The 21,026-nt window shown below is 39.4% G+C and overlaps 1 protein-coding gene across 1 annotated transcript in view; it reads left to right on the top strand.

Annotated features, from left to right (window-relative positions):
* Window positions 1-21,026, top strand: part of PKHD1 (PKHD1 ciliary IPT domain containing fibrocystin/polyductin) — a 428,428-nt gene that overhangs the window by 200,038 nt on the left and 207,364 nt on the right. Inside the window, exons 46-48 of the mRNA XM_061146900.1 lie at window positions 2,167-2,302; window positions 5,910-6,156; window positions 20,368-20,545. Of these exons, the coding sequence (XP_061002883.1) occupies window positions 2,167-2,302; window positions 5,910-6,156; window positions 20,368-20,545 (561 nt within the window). The remainder of the gene's footprint in view (window positions 1-2,166; window positions 2,303-5,909; window positions 6,157-20,367; window positions 20,546-21,026) is intronic.

Raw genomic sequence — 21,026 nt, 5'->3', positions numbered from 1 at the left:
AAAGAGTTTTTAGATACTTCATGGAAACCATTTTTAGGATGGACAAACAAGGTCCTACTGTATAGCACAGGGAACTGTATTCAATATCCTGTGATAAACCATAATGGAAAGTAATTTTAAAAGGGATGTGTATGTAACTGGAGGACTTCCCCAGTGGCTCAACGGTAAAGAATCTGCCTGCAATGCAGGAGACTTTGATTCCTGGGTCAGAAAGATCCCCTGGAGAAAGAAATGAAAACCTACTCTGATATTTTTGCTGGGTAAATCCCATAGACAGAGGAGCCTGGTGGGCTACAGTCCATGGGATCGCAAAATGGTCAGACATGACTTAGTGGCTAAACAACACAAATGTATATAGCTGAGTGACTTTACAAAAAGGACAAAAAACCCAGTTTATAGATACTCTAATTCTTTTATATGTAACCTATTAGTTTTTCCTCTTTGGAGATTTTTGGGATCTTGTCCTTGTCCCTGGTGTTTGTAATTTTAATATGATGTAATTTTGCTATGGCTTTTTCTTCTAACCACTCTGCTAGGCAGTGGGCAGGACTTTTCAGTTTGGAAAGTCATATCCTTTCCTTCTGGGAAATTTTCTTTACTTATTTCTTTGATAATTATCTCCTCTATATTTTCTGTTTTATTTAAACTCTTATTATTTTGATATTAGCTTTCCTGAGTTACTTTTCTAAACTCCTTAGTTTCTCTCTGATTTCCCATTGCCTTTTTATCCTACTTTCTTAGATTTTTTTTCTATTTAATTTATTAATTCTATTCTTCCATTATTTTTTTTTTCTGAAAAATTCCTTTTTAGGCTTCTTCTTTCATGAACATGATACTCTTATTTCTCTGATGTTATTAAGTTTTCCTTCTGATTTCTATACTGGCATTGTCTCCACTGGGTTTCTTTTGTTTTGTTTGTTTGTTCTTATCACTGTCTTCCAGGTGGAGACTCTTGACAGTTTCTGGTGATCCTCAAACATACATCTATTTTGGGCAGTGGAACAGTGAAGCACTAACAGCGTGATTAGATGGAGTTTGTTGAAGAGGTTTTACAGAAAATCCTGGAAGCAGTTTTTGTTGTTTTTTTAGACTTTTTAATATTTATTTTTTTATATTGACATACAGTAAAGTGGACTTTTTGATGTACAGTACTGTAAATTTTTAACATATGAGTAGATTTATGTAACTACCACTAAGATATAGAACAGTTGCATCAGCCTGAAAAAACCCTCCCTTTGGCTCCATCTCTGTAGCTGCATCTTCTTTTCATATCCCCTTGGAGGTCACTAATCTGTTCCCTGTCACAGTAGTTTTTTCTTTTCAACAATCATATGAATGGGATAACATAGTATGTAACCTTTTGAGCCTGGCTTCTTTCACTCGCAGATACCTTTGGTATTTATCTAACTTGTGCAAGAAACAGTATTTTATTCCTTGTTACTGTGGGAGACAGTATTCCACTATATGGATGTACCACAGTTTATTCATTTGTTGAAGGACATTTGAACTGTTTCCAGATTTGGTGATTGACTACAAATAAAATTATCTTAACCATCTGTTTAAGGCTTTTGTATGAACCTAAGTAGTTGTTAGGTCAGTGATGTGTGCATGCGTGCTTCAGTCATGTCTGACTCTTTGAGACCCTATGGACTGTAGTCTGCCAGGCTCTTCAGTCCATGAAATTCTCCAGGCAAGAGTACTGGAGTGGGTTGTCATGCCTTCCTCCAGGGGATCTTCTGACCCAGGGATAAAGCCTGTGCCTCTTATGGCTCCTGCATTGGCAGGCAGGATCTTTACCATTAGCACCACCTGGGAAGCCCCTAGGTGAATAATAAAAATTATGTTAACTTTGTTAAAAAGTACCAAACAATTTTCTACAGTGTTTGTACCATTTTGCATTCCCACCAGCAGTGAAATAATAATTTCAATTATTTTTTTTTCTTCATCAGCATTTGGTATTGTCACTAATTTTTATTTAACCCTCTAATAGGTGTGTAGGCTATTTCATTGTGATCCTTTGTCATATGCATGTGCTTTGCAAATATTTTCTCTTAGTCTGTAGCTTGTCTTTTCACTCACTTAATTGCTTTTATTCATGTATTAAAGTTGTATTTCATTTGGCCAGTTCTCTTATTTTTCTTTCCTTATCCCCCTTCCAAATCACAGGGAAAACTGTGTATGTCAGCTGGGATCAAATCTCCCAGAAGGTGGGAACTGAGCGTTTCTAACACAACCTTTGTGAATTTTGATCTCACTCACTGTGTGGCCATCAGGACCTGTTCAGGCTGCTCCCAAGGACAGGGTAAGTTGTTTGAGTAGATAAGTCAAATCATAAAACTAGTAAAGAAGTCCAGTACGCACATAAATGTGATAAATAGTCACAAAGCCATTGGGATTCATTATTTCTTTTACTTACGAGATTTCTTTAAGAGGAACTAAAGATCTTGATGAGGGTGAAAGAGGAGAGTGAAAAGAACTGGTTTAAAACTCAACATTCAAAAAACCAAAATCATGGCATCTGGTCCCATTACTTCATGGCAAAAGATGGGGAAAAAAATGGAAGCAGTGACAGATTTTATTTTCTTGGACTCCAAAATCACTGTGGATGGTGACTATAGCCATGAAATTAAAAGACGCTTGCTCCTTGGAAGGAAAGCTATGACAAACCTAGACAGCGTATTAAAAAGCAGAAACATCAACATCACTTTGCTGACAAAAGTGTGTATAGTCAAAACTATGGTTTTTCCAATAGTCATGTGCAGATATGAGAGTTGTATCATAAAGAAGGCTGAGCACTGAAGAATTGATGCTTTCAATTTGTGGTGCTGGAGAAGACTCTTGAGAGTCCTTTGGACAGCAGGGAGATCAAACTAGTCAATCCTAACGGAAATCAATCCTAGATATTCACTGAAAGGACTAATGCTGAAGCTCCAATATTTTGACCACCTGATGTGAAGAGCTGATTCATTGAAAAAGACCCTGATGCTGGGAAAGACTGAAGGCAAGAGGAGAAGGGGGCTGCAGAGGATGAGACGGTTAAATAGCATCACTGAATCAATGGATATGAATTTGAGCAAACTCTGGGAGATAGTAAATGACAGGGAAGCCTGGTGTGCTGCAGTACATGGGGTCGCAGAGTTGGACATGACTTAGTGACTGAACAACAACAACAACAGAAGATTTCACCAGTAGAAACTGCTGCTCAAATCTCCTAAAAGAAATTCTAGAGGAGGCCAGGTGCTCCCAGTATGGTTCTTGCAGCTCCCCGGCCTTTACTACCTGGTGCCTGTCATACTCTATTATGATAGTTCCATGTCTCTGCTGGTTCTGAGCTTCACAAATGCAGGGGCCACAGCTCTCTCTCATATTGAAGTGTAGTTGATTTACAATATTGTATTAGTTTCTGTACAACATAGTGATTCAATATTTTTATGGATTACACTCCATTTAAAGTTCTTAAAAATATTGACCATATTCCCTGTGCTGTACAATATATCCTTGTAGCTAATTTACTTCGTACATAGTAGTTTGTACGTCTTGAGCCGCTCCCTTATTGTGCCCTACTCATGTCCCTCTCCCCACTGGTAGCCACTAGTTTATTCTCTATATCTGATCACATCTCTTTTGCTTAGAGTTTTATCACTAGTAACCAGTAGCTGGGTGCCCAGTAGGTTCACTGATTAAATCAATGGATGGAGTTGGATGGATATACATATAGATATGAACTAATACACATGCAAGCTTTCCTGAAAGAACTAGAGTTCAGGAACCTTATGTTTTCAATAGCCCAAGGCTTTTTGTACGCACAGAGAGACCATAAGAATTCTTGTTCACTTGTTAACCACATCTCAGAGGTGGTGAGAAATACCTTGGAGAACTCATGGGCTAAGGCGAAAGAACTAGAGAGCAATCTAGTTGATTTGATCATTGTAAACAGGCAAACCAAGTGGTTCAAGTAAATATGCTCTTGTGGTTTGAATTGCCAATTTAGATAATTGTTTGTTTTTTTAATTAAATGAATAATCAGTAAGTCTCCGCTTTGCTTTTTATCCCCCCTCTATAGACAGAGCCAAAAATTGTTTTTATTTGGGTGGCATCTGAGTTTAAGATTGTAGAAATAATAATAGGAATAAAAAATGCCTTAAGACAATCACTTAAAATATTAATTCCTCAGTTAGGTAATAGCTTCACTGTCTCATATCATTCATAAGACATTGAAAAGGAGTAAGCTACTCCTTATGAGCTCTAATCTCTTCTCCCTGGATGTCCTTGGCCAAGCCATCTCTTTCATTTGTTTAAAAAACTATTTAGTCCAGATTCTGTTTAAGGAATTGAGTGGTACAGAGATGAAAAGCACATAGTTCTTGTCTTCCAGGAGCTTTCCATCTAGGCACAAAAATAAATGTCTGAGCCAGTGAATGTAATAGTATGATGAATCCAATACTTGAGGATTGAGCAAGGTCAATGAGGGGAACAGCAAGGAAGGGGGTCAGGTGGGACTTCATCATAGAGTGCCTCGAGCAGGATTTATAAAGGTGAAGAGAAGTTTGTAAGAAGAAAGAGGCAGAGAAGTTTTTACATAATAGGAATAGCATATGCAAAAAACAACTTCAAAGAGCAAGTTATGATTGGGAAGTTGCAAAGAAATCCAATATAGCTGAATTATAGAACTACTTGTGGTGTTAGATAAACAACAAGTTGCTTCCCTGTTGGCTCAGATGGTAAAGAATCTCCCTACAATGGAGGAGACCTGGGTTTGATCCCAGGGTTGGGAAGATTTCCCTGGAGAAGGGACCGGCTACCCCACCCAGTATTCTTTCCTTGAGATGACAGAGGACGGAGGAGCCTGGTGGGCTACAGTCCATGGGGTCAAAAAGAGTTGGACACCACTGAGTGATTAGCAGAGACACACACAGAAGTTTCTGAGGTGTATTTATAGCATCTTGAATGAATGACAATTGAGTACACAGACTCTACTGGGATAAGAATGAAAACATTAGGGCCTCTCTTTGTTTATATCTTATTTTGCCTTTTTCTTTTTTTATGTCTTTTATAAGATACATAATATAGCAATATGGCAGCATGTATACTAAGAGATGTGTCCTGAGTTTTTAAATTTTAATGACAGGTGAGTGAGTATTAGAAGACCACTGCCTTTGTTTCTTCCTGGGCAACTGACTAATAGCAGAACCAGTGAATCATATGAAGGAGGTGCAAGGAAACCCTGCTAAGACATGTAGCCCGAGAGCTGATACCTATAAAATGTGTTACTATTTGTCCATGTGATTGATTGAATATGGCTTTTGAGGGCAAATGTTTAAAGTATAGATCTCATAAGAAGTGGGGTTAGATTTGCCTTAGAAGAACTAGAACAGAGAGATGGAAAGACTAGCCCACAGCACCTTTAGCATTTAGTAATTAGTAATGTTCTGTGTCACTCCCAGTAGACCACCATTTCTCATCCTTGGCATTTGGGACTGGGTAATTGTTTGTTGTGGGGGCTCTCCTGTGCATTATAGAATGCTGGGTAGCATCCTTGCCTCTTCCCACCAGATGCCCATAGCACTGCTGTCCACTCAGTTGTGACAGCCATAAATGCTTGCAAATGGTACCAAAAGTCTCCTGCAGGGCCAACCACCCCTGGTTGGGAATCACTGCCTGAGAATACAGGCTGCGTGAGGGCAGTGCCCCTACTATTCTTCTTTCACTCTGTCTCCAGCACATAGCGCAGAGCCTGACATATAGTCAACTCAAGATATATATTTTTTCCTGGACAAATAAGTGAGCAAATTGTTAAACTGTATAAATATGCAATTTAAAAATACTGAAAATAACTCAGTGACTTCAGTTGCCATTTGTGATCACATTCTTTTGTGCCTTTGAGTCACAGGCTTTCTTCCAACTTATAGGTGGATTTACTGTGAAGACCAACCAGTTGAAGTTTATGAACTCTCCAAACTTGTTAGCGTTTCCATCTCCTCATGCAGCCATTTTGGAAGACTTGGATGGGTCTCTGTCTGGTAAAAATAGAAGTCACATTCTTGCTTCTATGGAAACACTTCCAGCTTCTTGTGTGGTCAAAGCCAGCTTCAGCCAGCTTGTCCATGGCAGTGTCTGTGAGGAAAATGTTCTCTTTCATCGGATGTCTATTGGTTTGTAAGTTAAATTAACTCTACATTTTGGCTTGTCAGTGGACATGTATATATCATTCAGGTTGTTGATATTTGTAGAAGTGAAATTGTTTTCCAGATTCTGTTTGGTGTATTTAGTTCTACAGAAGTGATATGGGATAATTTTGACAGCTGTCATATCATAAATTTATGGTAGTTTAGGCTGATTTAAATGACAGCTAATTTTCAATAATGGTGGACCACATCTCATAGCCCTTGACCACTTATTGGCATTTTGAGTTAATAATTTCCTCTCAAAAAATACTTGCAACCAACAAGAAATTGAAATATATTTAAATTAAGAGGCGTATTAATAAATTCTGATAATGTCCATTCACATTTATATGCACCTGCTCTCCCTGAGCTCTTTTTAAGTGTTTGCTGTGCTCCAGGGAAGCATTGCTGATGCTCCCTATTAGTTATGAAGTTGCTTCACACCAGTTCATTTTCCTTGTTAATTTTGTGAACTATTGGATTTGTACAATGCACATCCTATTTAATATTGGAGCAAGAACTCCTTGTTTATGCTACTCAAACTACCATTAAGTCAGGAGCTGGGCTGTTTATAATGTGTAATAGGATTGCTACTGTCCCCTTTAATTTCCAGGTAATGATTGCTGAGTGACTAGGATTCTATCTTTTACCTATTTCAAATGCATTGTATATAATTAGTCACACTCCTTTCTCTCCTTTGTTTTAAGTGTCCTAACTTCATGAATATTAAGTCAGGTGCTTCAGCCAGATCATGCTGGCATCTTACTTAAACAGGTAAACTCCACAGAGAGGGAGTCAGTATGGTCAGGTTTGCACTAAGTCTGCATTCTGAATGCATATGCCATCTTATCTATTTTAGACACCTTAGTAATACCCTGCTAGCATGAAATTGTCTGAAAATGTTCCACTTTTGCTTTTCAAGCTGTTTGTTATTATATCTAATGTTAATGGACCTAATTCCAGTGAGTAAAATAACTGTATGGAGCAATATGTTTTCGTTTCTAATCATTTTGATTATGCAGAGCATGCCTTTCATTCTTAGGGATGCATCCTGATTTTTATTATTTTTGTGATTTTAACAAAGATGTTTTTAATGAGAATTTTGAGGTTTACAAAAGTGAACCATTTATTTCTTATATGCATGATTTTTTTAATGAAAACATAGATTTGTGTAGTTAAAAAGAACATTATGTGCTTGTATAACACTGATTTCTCTGGGTTCTTGATATTCCTTTTCTATGTCTTACTTGAAAACCTACTGGGAGACTGTCTCTGAAGGCGGCATTTAGCGGTGTGGCATTAGAAGCCTCTGCAGTTGTAATCCTTCTGAGCATCCGTTCTTGGAGGTCTTCAGGGCAGGACACCTAGGTGCTTGCTTTGGCAGCAAGCCATGCTCCCAACACTCAAGGACTGACAAGGTCTAAAAGAGAATAATCCTGATACTATATTCAGAGTAGATTCAGAAGACCCCTACTAAGGTGAAACACTTGCCTTGGTTTGTTTGGAATTTTCTTGGTTTTAAAATAAAAAATCTCATGTCCCAGAAACCCCTTCAGTCTTGAGAAAACCAAGATAGTTGGTCACCCTACACCCTAGGCTTCTATTTAAACATTTTCAGGTTGATTCACAGATCTGTGGACAGATGCTCAATGACTCCAAGCCCAAGGGAGGCTCAGCACACTCCCATTTATGAGTCTCTTAGCCCTGTGTCCTCATCTCTGGGGCAAGATGGTTAGGTTAGATGATCTCTAAGGTCTTGCTAGTCAGAGTGCATTGGTTTGACCTGGGACTAGATGCAGGGAATCTCAAACTCACCCTAGACGTCCTGAGTCAGGACCCCTGGGGAATTTATACTCAAGTTTTAGAAGCAGTGCCCTCAGGTCTTTCTAACTTGATCTTTCCAGATTCTATCCCTAGTTATTTGTGTTCAGTGACTTGATCTCTGTCCCAGAGCATTATAACCTCATTAGGAACATGTCAGAGCTAATGAGCAATTTGAATTCCATGTAGATACAACCTTTGTGGCATTTCGTGGAGAAAGGATTAATTTGCTGTGCTATTTTCCCTGGAGTGTGTACCCTAAGAGTTGATTTGCAAAGCTCTCACAGTTCCCACCTTTTGGGGTTGCTTGCTGATGGGGATCTGATGTGGCACATGGACCCTGCCCTCTTTCCTTTCAACATTTAGCCCCCTCCTGCCTCTACAGCCCAGGTGCCTAGAAGGTAGTGTGAGGTCTACACAGCTGTCTAAACGGGGCACCCCTGCCCCCTAACTAACAATTGAGTACTTGGGGTGTGATCTCTTCCTCGGAGGGTCCTCCTGGTCCATGTTCACTATAGGTTCTGTGTTTGACATTGACAACCTTCCCTCACTACTTTTTCCAAGAGTGATGGGTGCCCACATTTGTGGCTCTTCTGGTTTCGTAGCTTCCTCTGACTTCATCCTCACAGTTGTGTTGACCAAGGCATAAAAATGTTTAAAGTTGGCAATAATAATTAATATTTTGGTGAAGGGAAATTTCCAACCGTCTACAAGGCAGAGTCTATGTTCTGTTTTGTTAAAAATAATGACATGTTTAGTCTGGGTGAGCTCTCTCACTCGCAAGTTCTAAAACGTGCTTTCTTAAGGGGCTACTGGTGTTCAGGATAGCACTTCTTTCCTGACTTCTATTTCTGCCAATCTCTTTCTCTCAACCGCATCCTTCCTGATAAGACCAAGAAATGGTAGCTCTACCAGTATAAGTCAGGACCTCATTTCAGAAATATGTCAGCACCATTTGCTCCAGAGGCCTTGTCATGGCAAAATGGCTCACATAGTCCCTGGATTTATTGATCCTAAATTTCTTCTGTACAGAGATGCTTACCTGGGACAAGGATCATGTCACTAGCAGGTTATTGTGTGCTCCTCTAGACCTCCTTTGTAAGCTTTTCTTCCTGACCTTTCGATGCTAGTGTTCCTTAAGATTCTTCAAGAAGCTTTCAAGTTATGCTCTTCCCGAATGATCTGGACTGTTTCATAGCCTCAGTTGACATTCACTGATGCTGCTTTTTGGAAGTCCGGACCCATTTATCCAACTGCCCTTAGGATCCAACTCACCACAGGTGGCCACTGAACATGTGAAATGTGGCTCGTCCAAATGGAATTATGCTGTAACTGTAAATTATGCATCTTGTTTCTAAGACTTTGTATGAAAAAAGGAATGCAAAATAGCTCAATGATTTGTTTATATTGATTATCTTGAAATGATAAGATTTTGAATATATTGGGTTAAATATATTACTAAATTAATTTTACTTGTTTCTTTTAGATTTTTCAATATGGCTGTGATAAAATTTAAGGTTCTATCTGTGGCTTGCATTTATGGCTTGCATTGTATTTCTGTTGAGCAGTAGTGCTTTCAATATTTCCGTTAGAGTATTCAGCAGCCATCTCAAACACAACCTGTCAAAACCAAACTTAAGTTCTTTATTCCATGGACCTATTGGGTGTTAAGAATCTCTGGGTGTTCAGACAAATGATTCAATTACCTGAACCAGAGATGGGAGTTATCCTTGACTCATCTGCTCACAGAAATCACCTACCATGTCCAGTCCATTTCACCTCCTAAAAAAAAATCCCTTATGAGTTTTATTACTTCTCTCCTTCTCAACTTCTCTAGTCCAAGTTGACACTCAGATCCCACCTGTTTAACTGCAGCAGCCACTTAGCTTGCCACCTTTCTGGGATCCTATCCTTAAACTTGTGAGTCTTTGTAGATCAGATCTGGTCCTGCCATCCATGCTTTCCCTTGCTTGAGACTTCATCAGGGCCTTCCCAGTGCCTCCCAGTGAAAGCCTACCATTTTTAATGTCTCAAGGGTACTTCATGACCTACTCCTGTTTGTGTTCTACTTCTAGGATTGTTTCTTAATGCTCTGCCCTCCTTTCCCTAAATTTTAAGCCTCAGCTACACTCAACTTCTTTGTGTTTTTCAATCCATAAGGTTCAGCTTCCATGAACTCAGCATGAAAGTAGTTAACTCTGGTGAGCTTCCCCGAGCTTTCTGCACAGCTTTGTATCCCTGCTGTGTGCTGGCTCTCTATACTTTCTCTAATCAATACTCACAGCTCCTACATAGCTTATAAATCACCCCTCCCTTTTCATTCATGGTAAGTAGGACAAGGATAGTGGGATTTTTTTTGTTTGTTTCTGTTATGGTACCCAATACCATGCTGAACATAAAGTGACTCAATAAAATTAGTATTGAATAAATAAATATCATTTAAGAAATGATCTGGGCTCCCCCAGATCTTCCTCTCATGTTCTTATTGTCCATTTCTCTCTTAGGACCTATTTATGAGGAGTCCACAGCACTTAACTTTTCTTTAGAAGATCCAGGATTAAAATACTATCCTAAGTCTTTATTTCTAAAATTCCTAGAAACATCAAATACTTAAGAATATCCTTTCATAATGTCTTCTGGGCTTTTGATTGCCTGGGGCTGTCAGTTGATCAGATAATTTATTTTAACAGCTGATTTCTTCTCCACCCTGCCCCTACCCCACCCCTACTGAAATAGCAGTTTGCATACATTTGCAAACATTTTCTTTTCCTGGTGGTATAGATGCACAGAATTGTGATGGGGAGAATGAGAACCAACTTTCACAATTACCATCTGGGAATTATTTGTTTTTTTGGTTTAGAGCACTCTACAGCTCCTTCAGTTGACACAGATTTATTCAAAAATCAGTAAATCAAGCCTTGATCTGTCTTCCAATTATGTACTGAACCGAATGTGGGGGAAATTAAAAGAGTTTACAAGATGTTGTAGGTTGGCCAACCAGTCCTTCTGAGTTTTAATAGGAAGTACATAAAAGAAAGTCTGGCTATATGCATATGTTTGAAATTATTTTTCAAAGGCTGAAGAATAAAGAAGTAATTAAGAATCATTTGTGGGTATAAATCATAAACCACCCTCCCTCTGCCACTTCCTAGGTATGTTCCTGGACAAGTTACTTCACTTCTTTATGCTTCAGTTCTCAAGACAGTAAAAAGAGCAAAATGTTACTTCACTCATGGGGTCATTGTCAGGAATGTAGTAAGTGCTCAGTAAATGTTGTCTTTCGAAAGTCTCTACATTTATGATTGATAAAAAAACATATAAACTTACTACTAATAGAATAAAATATAGATGATTATGTTTCTGAGAAACAAATGCCTGGCAAGGGAATTAAGTTTGTTCAAATGAAACTTAATCCAATTCTTGAAAGATAGGGAACACTTTCCAATAGTCACGAGACATCACACTGATCCAGAAACCTCCCAGAAAGTCGTGGAATCTGGAGTCTTTCCGGACAGTTTTTGATTCACTCATGCCCCCAGTGGTTTCTGTTGCTTCCTTCCTGTTTCTCCTAGAAAAGAAAGGGTTAATGTTGTTGTTGATCACCTTGATTCTTAGATCTTGCTTAATATCCTCTCCTGTAGAGCTTACATTCAGTGTTTACCTATGGAACTGCTCTTAATGTGTCAGTATTCAGAGTACGAGGCACCCCCTGCCTCTGTGAATGTAAAAGTAAAGAAGAGTTCAGATGGAAATTGTGGCCTAGCTTTTCCTCTAACAATCGCCTAACTCTCTTCCTAGGGATAAATAGGCATAGCATCACTAATGGTATCTTTTCAGTTCTCAAAAAAAAAAAAAAAAAAAAAAAAAAACAACACCAAAAAACCCATGTGAGACAGGGAAATTCCAAGAAGTTTTATCCTCTCTAGGCAGCAGAGGTTACAGAAGTAAAATAGAAGAAGAGCTAAACATAAAAATGGAGCCCAAACCAAGGAACAGTATCAACAATACTCCACGGTTATTAAATTTCATGAATAATAAAGGGGCCCAGGGGTGTGCTGGTGCCTGTTTTGCGACTAGAATAAAAAGCCTGATTTGTAGCATTTGCCTAATTCCTTGGTGAAAATACTCTCACATGACTGGGATAAGGCTCACATCATGATGTCACTGAACATGGAGTTGGGAAGAAGGGTTGGTGATAAACTCGTGGGTGGATGTCTGTCAGTCCTACCAGTACCAGACATGCATAGATACAAAAGGGAGGGTGGGCTTTGTAACTACCTCCCTGCATGGAATTGTTTTTCAATATTCCTGACAGGTAGTTGTCTGCCTTGTGGTTACATAGCTCTAAGGATAGTATTCTCATGTTCTGAGATAGCCATACCAACTTCATCCCACAGATTAAGCTAGAGATGCAATAGTATCTAAAGTATGGGCAGACAGAGTATAGATAGCTACTGCTTCTCTTCAAGGATCAAGGTGTAACAGGCAAGAATTTTTGCCAAGTATGTAGCAAAAACTGTAAATACTATGTTTGAGGAGATGCTAGGTTGATTTTGGGACTTGACAATCAATTATTATTGCTTTAGCTGACTCTGAAAAGATAAACAGAAATATACATCAGCAAAGTCATGGAGGATGACTTTGGATCCTCCATCGTGGAGGACCCATGATGTCAGGGTATACCTGCCAGAAATGCAAGGATTATTATTTTTTTGTTGAAGTATAGTTGATTTACAATATTGGGCCAATCTCTGCTGTATAGCAAGGTGACTCAGTTATACACATATATATGTTTTTTGTAAATATTCTTTTCCATTATGGTTTACCACAGGATAGTGAATATACTTCCCTGTGCTGTACATTAGGACCTTGTTGTTTATCCATTCTTAATGTAATAGCTTGCATCTACCAACTTCAAACTTTTAGTCCATCCTTTTTCCTTCTACTCCCTTGGCAACCACATGTCTGATCTCTATGTCTATGAATCTGTTTCTGTTTTATAGATAAGTTCATTTGAGCCATATTTTAGATTCCACATTTAAGTGATATCATACGGTATTTGTTTTTCTCTTTCTGACTTAGTTTACTTAGTATGATAACCTCTAGCTGTATCCATGTTGCTGCAAATGGTATTATTTCATTCCTTTTTATGGCCAAGTAGTATTCCACTGGCCATAAAAAGAATTTTCACCCATTCATCTTTCAATGGGCATTTAGGTTGTTTCCATGTCTTGGCTATTGTGAATAGTGCTGCTATGAACATAGGGGTGCTTGTATCTTTTTGAATTATAGTTTTCTCCAGATATATGCCCAGCAGTGGGATTGCTGGATCATATGATAATTCTATTTTTAGTTTTCTAAGGAACCTCTGTGTTGTTTTACACAGTGGCTGCACGAGCTTACATTCCCACTAGCAGTGTGTGGGTACAGTGAAAGTGAAAGTGTTAGTCATTCAGTCGTGTCTGACTCTTTGTGACCCTATGGAATGTAGCTCTCTAGGCTCCTCTGTCTGTGGAATTCTTCAGGCAAGAATACTGGAGTGGGTTGCTGTTCTCTTCTCCAGGGGATCTTCCTAACCCAGGGATCAAACCTGGGTCTCCTGCATTGCAGGCAGATTCGTTACCATCTGAGCCACCAGGGAAGCCCTAACAGTGTACGAGGGATCCCAAGAAATGCAAGATTATTAAATCGCATATCTTGCATCTCTGTACTTGTTCTATTTTTTATGTGAATTTAAGGATTGTTACAAGTTTGGGACAAAGACTGAGGGTTATAATTTCTTTTCTCTTTTTAGGTTTCTTACTCAGAAGGAGAAATATTTGTTTCTCAATCAATAAGACTATATACGGAAGACTTCTTATTGATACATATCAGATATTACTGGGTGATGGCAGATCAGTAGATAGAATAGTCATCCTCTGACAAAGTCTTCTTTTTTTTTTGTTAAAAATGTATGTGTTATTGTTATTTACCAATGGAGAGAGGCAGTTTATTTACAAGCCACAGAAGCAAGGGGATAGCACAGTTAGTTAGCAATCTGTGTAGGATGGGCTACTTATGCAAAAATAAGACTTCAAAACAAAGGACATGGAGAGCTTCTGACAAGGACTCCTTAGGAGTCCAGTGTATTTTAAAGATGCTCGAGAAAAATAATGCCACAGAAATCTGTTGGCTGTGCTCCACATTTTGATTTTGTCTTCTTTGTGCAGTAAAAGATGAGAGGAACATCGGCAAGCATGAATATCCAGGCGATGCCGACAGCACCATTTGGGGCTAGTTATTATGATGTGTTGGCTTAGAAAATGCATAATTATAGGGAGTTTACTTCACAATTGTTCCAAATATAGGCATTTAGAGCTCAGTGAAGTGTTTGTCTTAATACACAGAGATATGGACCCTCAGGAAAAGTAAGCTAATGGTAAACACAAACCGGGGAGTTAATATTTGTTCTCATTGGTATTGTTGATTGCCTAACAAATCCTCTGTGGGCAGTATACACTCAACAGTTCCACATAGTATCTGGGCACTAAATTACAGAACTGTTGATGCAACTAGTATTATAACTTGGGGCTTTGGTTGGAGAGTTTTATCAAGTGATACTGTTATATTTCTAAAGGACAATGCCCCTGAATTAAAAATAGGCTTGGTGATTAAAAAAAAAAATTATTCTCCTTCATAGAAAAGGAAAAGCTTGTAGTTTTCTTGTCTTTTTGATTGTATCCAGGAGCTGTTGTTGACACCAAGGTAAGGGTTAACATTTCAAATGGACTGGTTGCCTCCTGATTTCTTGCACATAAAGCCACGCGAAGTTCAGGGAGAGACTTCTTCCCCTAGTAATGAAGCTCTCTGCTGCTAATGGCCCATGCAGACTCCCTTGGCTCCTCCAAATTAGAAATACTTCAGTGTGCTCCTTTGCTTCATTAACAGTAAAGAGAGGGAGATTGGTGGCTATTTAGGGCACAGGGAAATTAGTGGCTATTTAGGGCAAGAGAAAATTGTCGTAATTATGGTTGGTAAATTCTCTTCATGGTATTCTATTCTGAATGTTCTTTGGGTGCTTTTCAGAAGAGCCCACCACTGTCACTGCTGGCATTTGGCCTAGAAGGATGGGAGCTGATTTAACTACAAATTTTTGGCCCTCGGGGTGATGGTCAACACAAGGCATCTTGCCTCCTGGAAGACTGGTCTTTCCCATTCAGGTTTGGTTTTCAGAATGCACCATGAGACCCTTTCCACTACCAACTGTGATAAAGGAATATTTGATAACCTCCTTCTCTACTTGTATCGCCCTAAAGAAAGCTCATGCTGTCCACAAATGCCTGTGAAATTGTGTCCCATATGAACCTCTGTTGAGATAGATGGGGCAGCTTGATAGAATCCAAGCAATGCATGAAGAAGGAGGAGGAAAGAATGATTTGGGATCTCAATGTGCTATGGTTGGTTCTCCAGTTGGTCAAGGAGTTAGCATCAGGTTGGATACGGGTTGGAAGAAGGGGATCAAAAAGAAGCTACAGAAGTCCCAAAGACAAATAGAACTGAGTTGATGTTAGCATTTGAAAACAGGGTCATGTGTATAGGGGTCTTTAGATACTAGGGAGTATGGCCTGAAAAGGACTCCTTCAGTAATTGCTATTATGATCTATAGTCATGGAATCTGGATAAATTAGATCCTAAAACTGATTTGTAAATGTGATACTGATAGAAAATTAAGAAATAATTAAGTCTCATCAAAGTGACCAGGGGGATTCTTGAGGCCACAGTGCTGGAATGAAGTATTTCTGGACATAAACATGATGTCTTAAGAGAAGAATGACAAAATATGGGTTGGTAAGGCAAAGAAAGTGACAACATATAGACCAGAGGAATTAAATGTGAACAGATGGATGCATTTGAATAAATAGAATTCTTTTGGTCTATAGTTAAAAATAAAACCAGAATTCTAATCTAAAAATAGTTTAACTGAGAACACCCCACTTGGATAGAAGAAATCTAAGTTCATAAGGAAATCTTGGCATTTTCCTAAGCCAGGCCCACTGTTAGTGCAGTTGCTTACATGTGTGCAGAGGAGGTTTTCTGACCACTCAGTTCAGTTCAGTCACTCAGTCATGTCCGACTCCTTGCTACTCCTTTCCCAATTTGGAACCAGTCTGTTTTTCCATGTCCAGTTCTAACTGTTGCTTCTTGACCTGCATACAGATTTCTCAGGAGGCAGGTAAGGTGGTTTGGTAGTTCCATCTCCTTAAGAATTTTCCACAGTTTGTCATGATCCACACAGTCAAAGGTTTTGGCATAGTCAAAGGAGTACTTCAAAGTTGTATATTGTCACCCTGCTTATTTAACTTGTATGCAGAGTACATCATTTGAAATGCCAGACTGGATGAAGCAAAAGCTGGAATCAAGATTGCCAGGAGAAATATCAGTAACCTCAGATTCACAGATGACACTGCCCTTATGGTAGAAAGTGAAGAAGAATTAAAGAGTCAGAAGGAGCTTTCTTTCTGATCATTAAAGATAAATGTTCAAGTCTTCTTGGCAAATATCTTATTGATAATGAGGTGACTGTATCAAGATCTGATAACTTGTCATCAAATGCTTATCTCTTTTGATTAATACCTTTACAAGAAGTGTTCTAACACTATTGTTATTTTCTGGGTAGACTTCCCTGGGACAAAACATCACTAAACAGCCAACAGCCAAAATGTTCTAATCTACTTAACACTCATTTATTCATTCAACAAACATTTGTTGAACACCACCATGTGAAAGACAGTTTTATTTCTCATTGCAAATTTTTAAATGGAAATTCTGATTTATCAGTGAGTATTTCTTGGAATTTGGTCTTGTGATTCATTTTCCAGAGCCAGTGTCTCTGTGAAAGCTGAAGGGCTGCACTTTCAGAACTGAAATGCTCGGAATTATTTTCTGGACTGTAGGGAAATTCTGCCTGATATATTGACCTTGGAACCCATGGGTGGCCAGCTCATTTGCCTCTTTGGGATTTCAACTTGTCTCTTCTTATCACATTTGTTTTACATTTATTTCCCAGAAGCCTGTCTTTATTTATTAAATATATTAGTTGAGCCAAATTGTGCTGGATGATATTCTGGGATGCTGGGACTCATGTCTTTGTAATGATTTAGCGGGGATGGCTAGACAATACAAGGAAGAAAATTAAGCCTTCTCGAACTTGTCTGAAATGAAAATTTAGGAATAAATTTCATAAATGGAGAATGAATTTGAGGATGTGAACTGTCCATAACTGGAAGAAATAACAAGATAAAATCTGGAGGAAATTCCCATAATGGATTGGATGTTAGAACAAATGATCTCCACATCCACTTTGAGTCTAAGAATATGAGCCCAGATTTCCATTGGTTCTAATTTAAATCTTGGTATATATGGGAGGAGAAAAGGTCCTTCATACCCCAAACCCAAAGAGAGGAAGAAGCCCCTCCATCTCAAGATTTGTTTGTTTTTTTTTTTTTCTTTTGGCCATACCACATACAGGATCTTAGTTCCCCCATCAGAGATCAAGCTTGCACCCTCTGCAGTGGAAGCAGTCTTAACCACTGGACCACCAGGGAAGTCCCCACCCCAAGATTTCTAAAGGTTCAGTGAATGCTGTGTAGGGACATCTGGGAAAGAGTAGTTCTTTTATTCCAAATGCCCTGAGTATTCTTTATCCCTTTTTATCTATTAACAGATGAAACAAACACATTGCTTTACAAGAAAGAAAGAAAGAAAAGAAAGTTAAGTCTCTCAGTTGTGTCTGACTCTGCAACCCCATGGACTATAGTTTAACAGGCTCCTCTGTCCATGGGATTTTCTAGGCAAGAGTATAATCCCACTCCTGGGCATACACACCGAGGAAACCAGAACTGAAAGAGGCATGTGTATTCCAATGTTCATCACAGCACTGTTTGTAGTAGCCAGGACATGGAAGCAACCTAGATGCCCATCAGCAGACGAATGGATTAGAAAGCTATGGTACATATACACAATGGAATATTACTCAGCAATTAAAAAGAATACATTTGAATCACTTCTAATGAGATGGATGAAACTGGAGCCCATTATACAGAGTGAAGTAAGCCAGAAAGATAAACACCAATACAATATACTAATACATACATATGGAATTTAGAAAGATGGTAACGATAACCCTATATGCAAGACAGAAAAAGAGACACAGATGTATAGAGCAGACTTTTGGACTCTATGGGAGAAGGTGAGGGTGGGATGATCTGAGAGAATAGCATCAAAATATGTATATTATCAAGTGTGAAACAGATCACCAGCCTAGGTTGGATGCATGAGACAAGTGCTCAGGGCTGGTACACTGGAATGACCCAGAAGGATGGGATGGGGAGGGAGGTGGGAGGGGGGTTCAGGATGGGGAACACATGTAAATCTATGGCTGATTCATGTCAATGTATGGCAAAAACCACTACAATATTGTAAAGTAATTAGCCTCCAACTTTAAAAAAAAAAAGAGTACTGGAGTGGGTTGCCATTTCCTTCTCCAGGGTTTCTTCCCAACTCAGGGACCAAACTCAGGTCTCCCACATTGTAGGCAGATGCTTTACTGTCTGAACCACCAGTGAAGTCTTACAAGAAATATGTATCAAATACTATATCACCAGGGCTAAAGCCTATGAGAGGTTGTGAGCATGTTTTTAAATGACCAAATATCCTGGATAAACCTTGAGACAGTAAAATAACTAGACGGAGTGGCAAGCCAGGGACATCTGAAGTTCTTTCTTCAATGAGCTGTAGGTAGACTTACTGGGCTTGAGATGGTTATTGAATATATCGATTATCACGTTGTTTCACAGCTGCTACAGGAGATACATACTGTTGTCTCCATTTGAAAAAAGAGAAATTAAAGCTTACAGAGAGTAAGTGATTCCCCAAAATTCATACACTTAGTTCATGCAGATATAGACTTCCAGTTTACACACAGTTAACAATGGTCCCCAAATATTTAACACTAAAACCAGTCTCCTCTTTATACTATGCTACTCAATTGTAAATTGCCTTTTGATTTGCTCACGCCACCCCTCACTTTGAAAACCCAACATCCTCCTTCATTTCATTTCCTTCTACTTTGAGAATTTAATTATCTGCCTGCAGCAACATGCCACAGTTGAAGATTCTCATGAAAACTAAACCAAAGGGGAAGGACAGTCATATTATGTGGTTTTTTTTAAACTTTTGCTTTAATTTTTCTGTCACTTTGACTTTCTTTTAGGGTCTAAGCAGGTGGGAAAATGTATTTATGATCAGGTAAAGACTTAAAAAATCACTTTCTAGGATGAACTATGGGGAATACGTTTTAGAAACCCGAACCTTTGTTTCTACCTGTGACACTCACATGGTATATTTACCATACTCTGGCTCCATTTTCCTCATGGTAAAATGCTATTCTTCTAGAAAACTTTTCTGTAAATTGGGAAGTTGGCACCAACTGCTTTGGGGAGAGCTCCTCCATGCGGTTTTTGTTTGTATTGTTGTTGTTTATTGTTTAGTCGCTAGGTTGTATCTGACTCTGCAACCCCATGGACTGTAGCCCGCCAGACTCTCGGTCTGTGAGATTTCCCAAGCAAGAATATGGGAGTGGGTTACCATTTCCTCCGCTAGGGGATCTTCCCAACCCAGGGTTTGAACCTGCATCTTCTACATTGCAGGCAGACTCTTTACCACTGAACCACCAAAGGAGCTTTTGTTCGTATAACAAATATGGTTTGAGTACCCATCTTGTGCAGAGTCTGATGCCAGGGGGCAGGATACAGAAAAGAGGAAATGTCTCTAACTTCAGGATGTCACGGTCCTTGTTAACAAGCAAAACTGCAAATCCCCCTGGCACTGAGTGAGCCCGGGGATCATGTAAGGCCACAGGAGAGGACTCAGGGTCCTCTTTGTTCTGGGGAAGCTACTGAGGCCATTCCTGCTGGGGAGGGAATCCAGGCACATCAGGCTCTGGGCGTCAGCCACTACTCCCTAGAGAGATAGCTAATAACTATATAGTGTGTGTTTTGCTGCTGATAAACCTGGGCCATGGCAATATTCTGACCATGGACATTTCTCTGTTAAAATAATCATATCTAGTCCTGGCCTGTATGGACTCATTAGAGTGGCATTGATTAGTGGCCTAAGATCTGAGTGTTACAGGCCAGTGCAGATCTGAGTGGTGCACACGTGGGCCAACAGTGCTCTCCCACTGGGCATTTTTACCCATGGTGTGACTTCTAAAGCCCCCACAGACACTGGGGAGACATAATGGAGAAAATGGGAGATGGCTTACAGCTGATGGGAGAGGAGTGCCTTAGATCCAGGATGGACAAAAACTTACCACCCACTTTTTTCTTTTAAATCTCCCTAGAGCCAATGCCCTGAAAGTTTCTCCTGATTTAACCATAACGGACAGCAGAAACAAGACAACCACTGTCAGTTATGTGCATGATACACTGTCTAACCCTTATGGCTGGATGGCCCTGCTCTTGGATCAAGAGACCTACTCCCTGCGATTTGAGAGTGCTTGGACTAGCAGCGCTCTACAGGTAACCCTGACATCCGCTCACTGGTAGAGTCCTCTCCCCGGGGGTTCCCAACTTTCCTTCTGCGACATGATAGTCCGCAGGTATTAGCATCTTCTGGTGCTGATCAAGCAAACTGCAGCAGAATTTTTGCCAGATGAATGTAACCTGAATTTGAGATATGATTGTTTTTTTTTTTTATTTTAAACTTGAAACTTGTAGAATCTGTTTAAACCTCGCTTTGAACACAGCATGATTCTGCCTGAAAATTTAGCTTTATTAATACACTGACAAACAGCTTCTAAGCATCCTGTAGATTTGTAGTCTTAGGTTACAGGTTAAGAACCAACCTACCCCAGGGGAAGTGTTTCATAGCCAAAAGAAAGTATCTTCCCAAGGCATTTTTACATCACACACTGCCACCTTGTGGTCAAAGAGTAACTTGCACATGAAGGTCCGTCCTTTCCATTGTTAGGTTGGAGGAGTCAGATGGTTAGGGGAGGGA

This window comes from Dama dama, chromosome 7, assembly GCF_033118175.1.
Source record: "Dama dama isolate Ldn47 chromosome 7, ASM3311817v1, whole genome shotgun sequence".
Lineage (NCBI taxonomy): Eukaryota > Metazoa > Chordata > Mammalia > Artiodactyla > Cervidae > Dama > Dama dama.
Note: the sequence above shows the minus strand (reverse complement) of the source record. Positions and strands in the feature narration are given on the sequence as shown.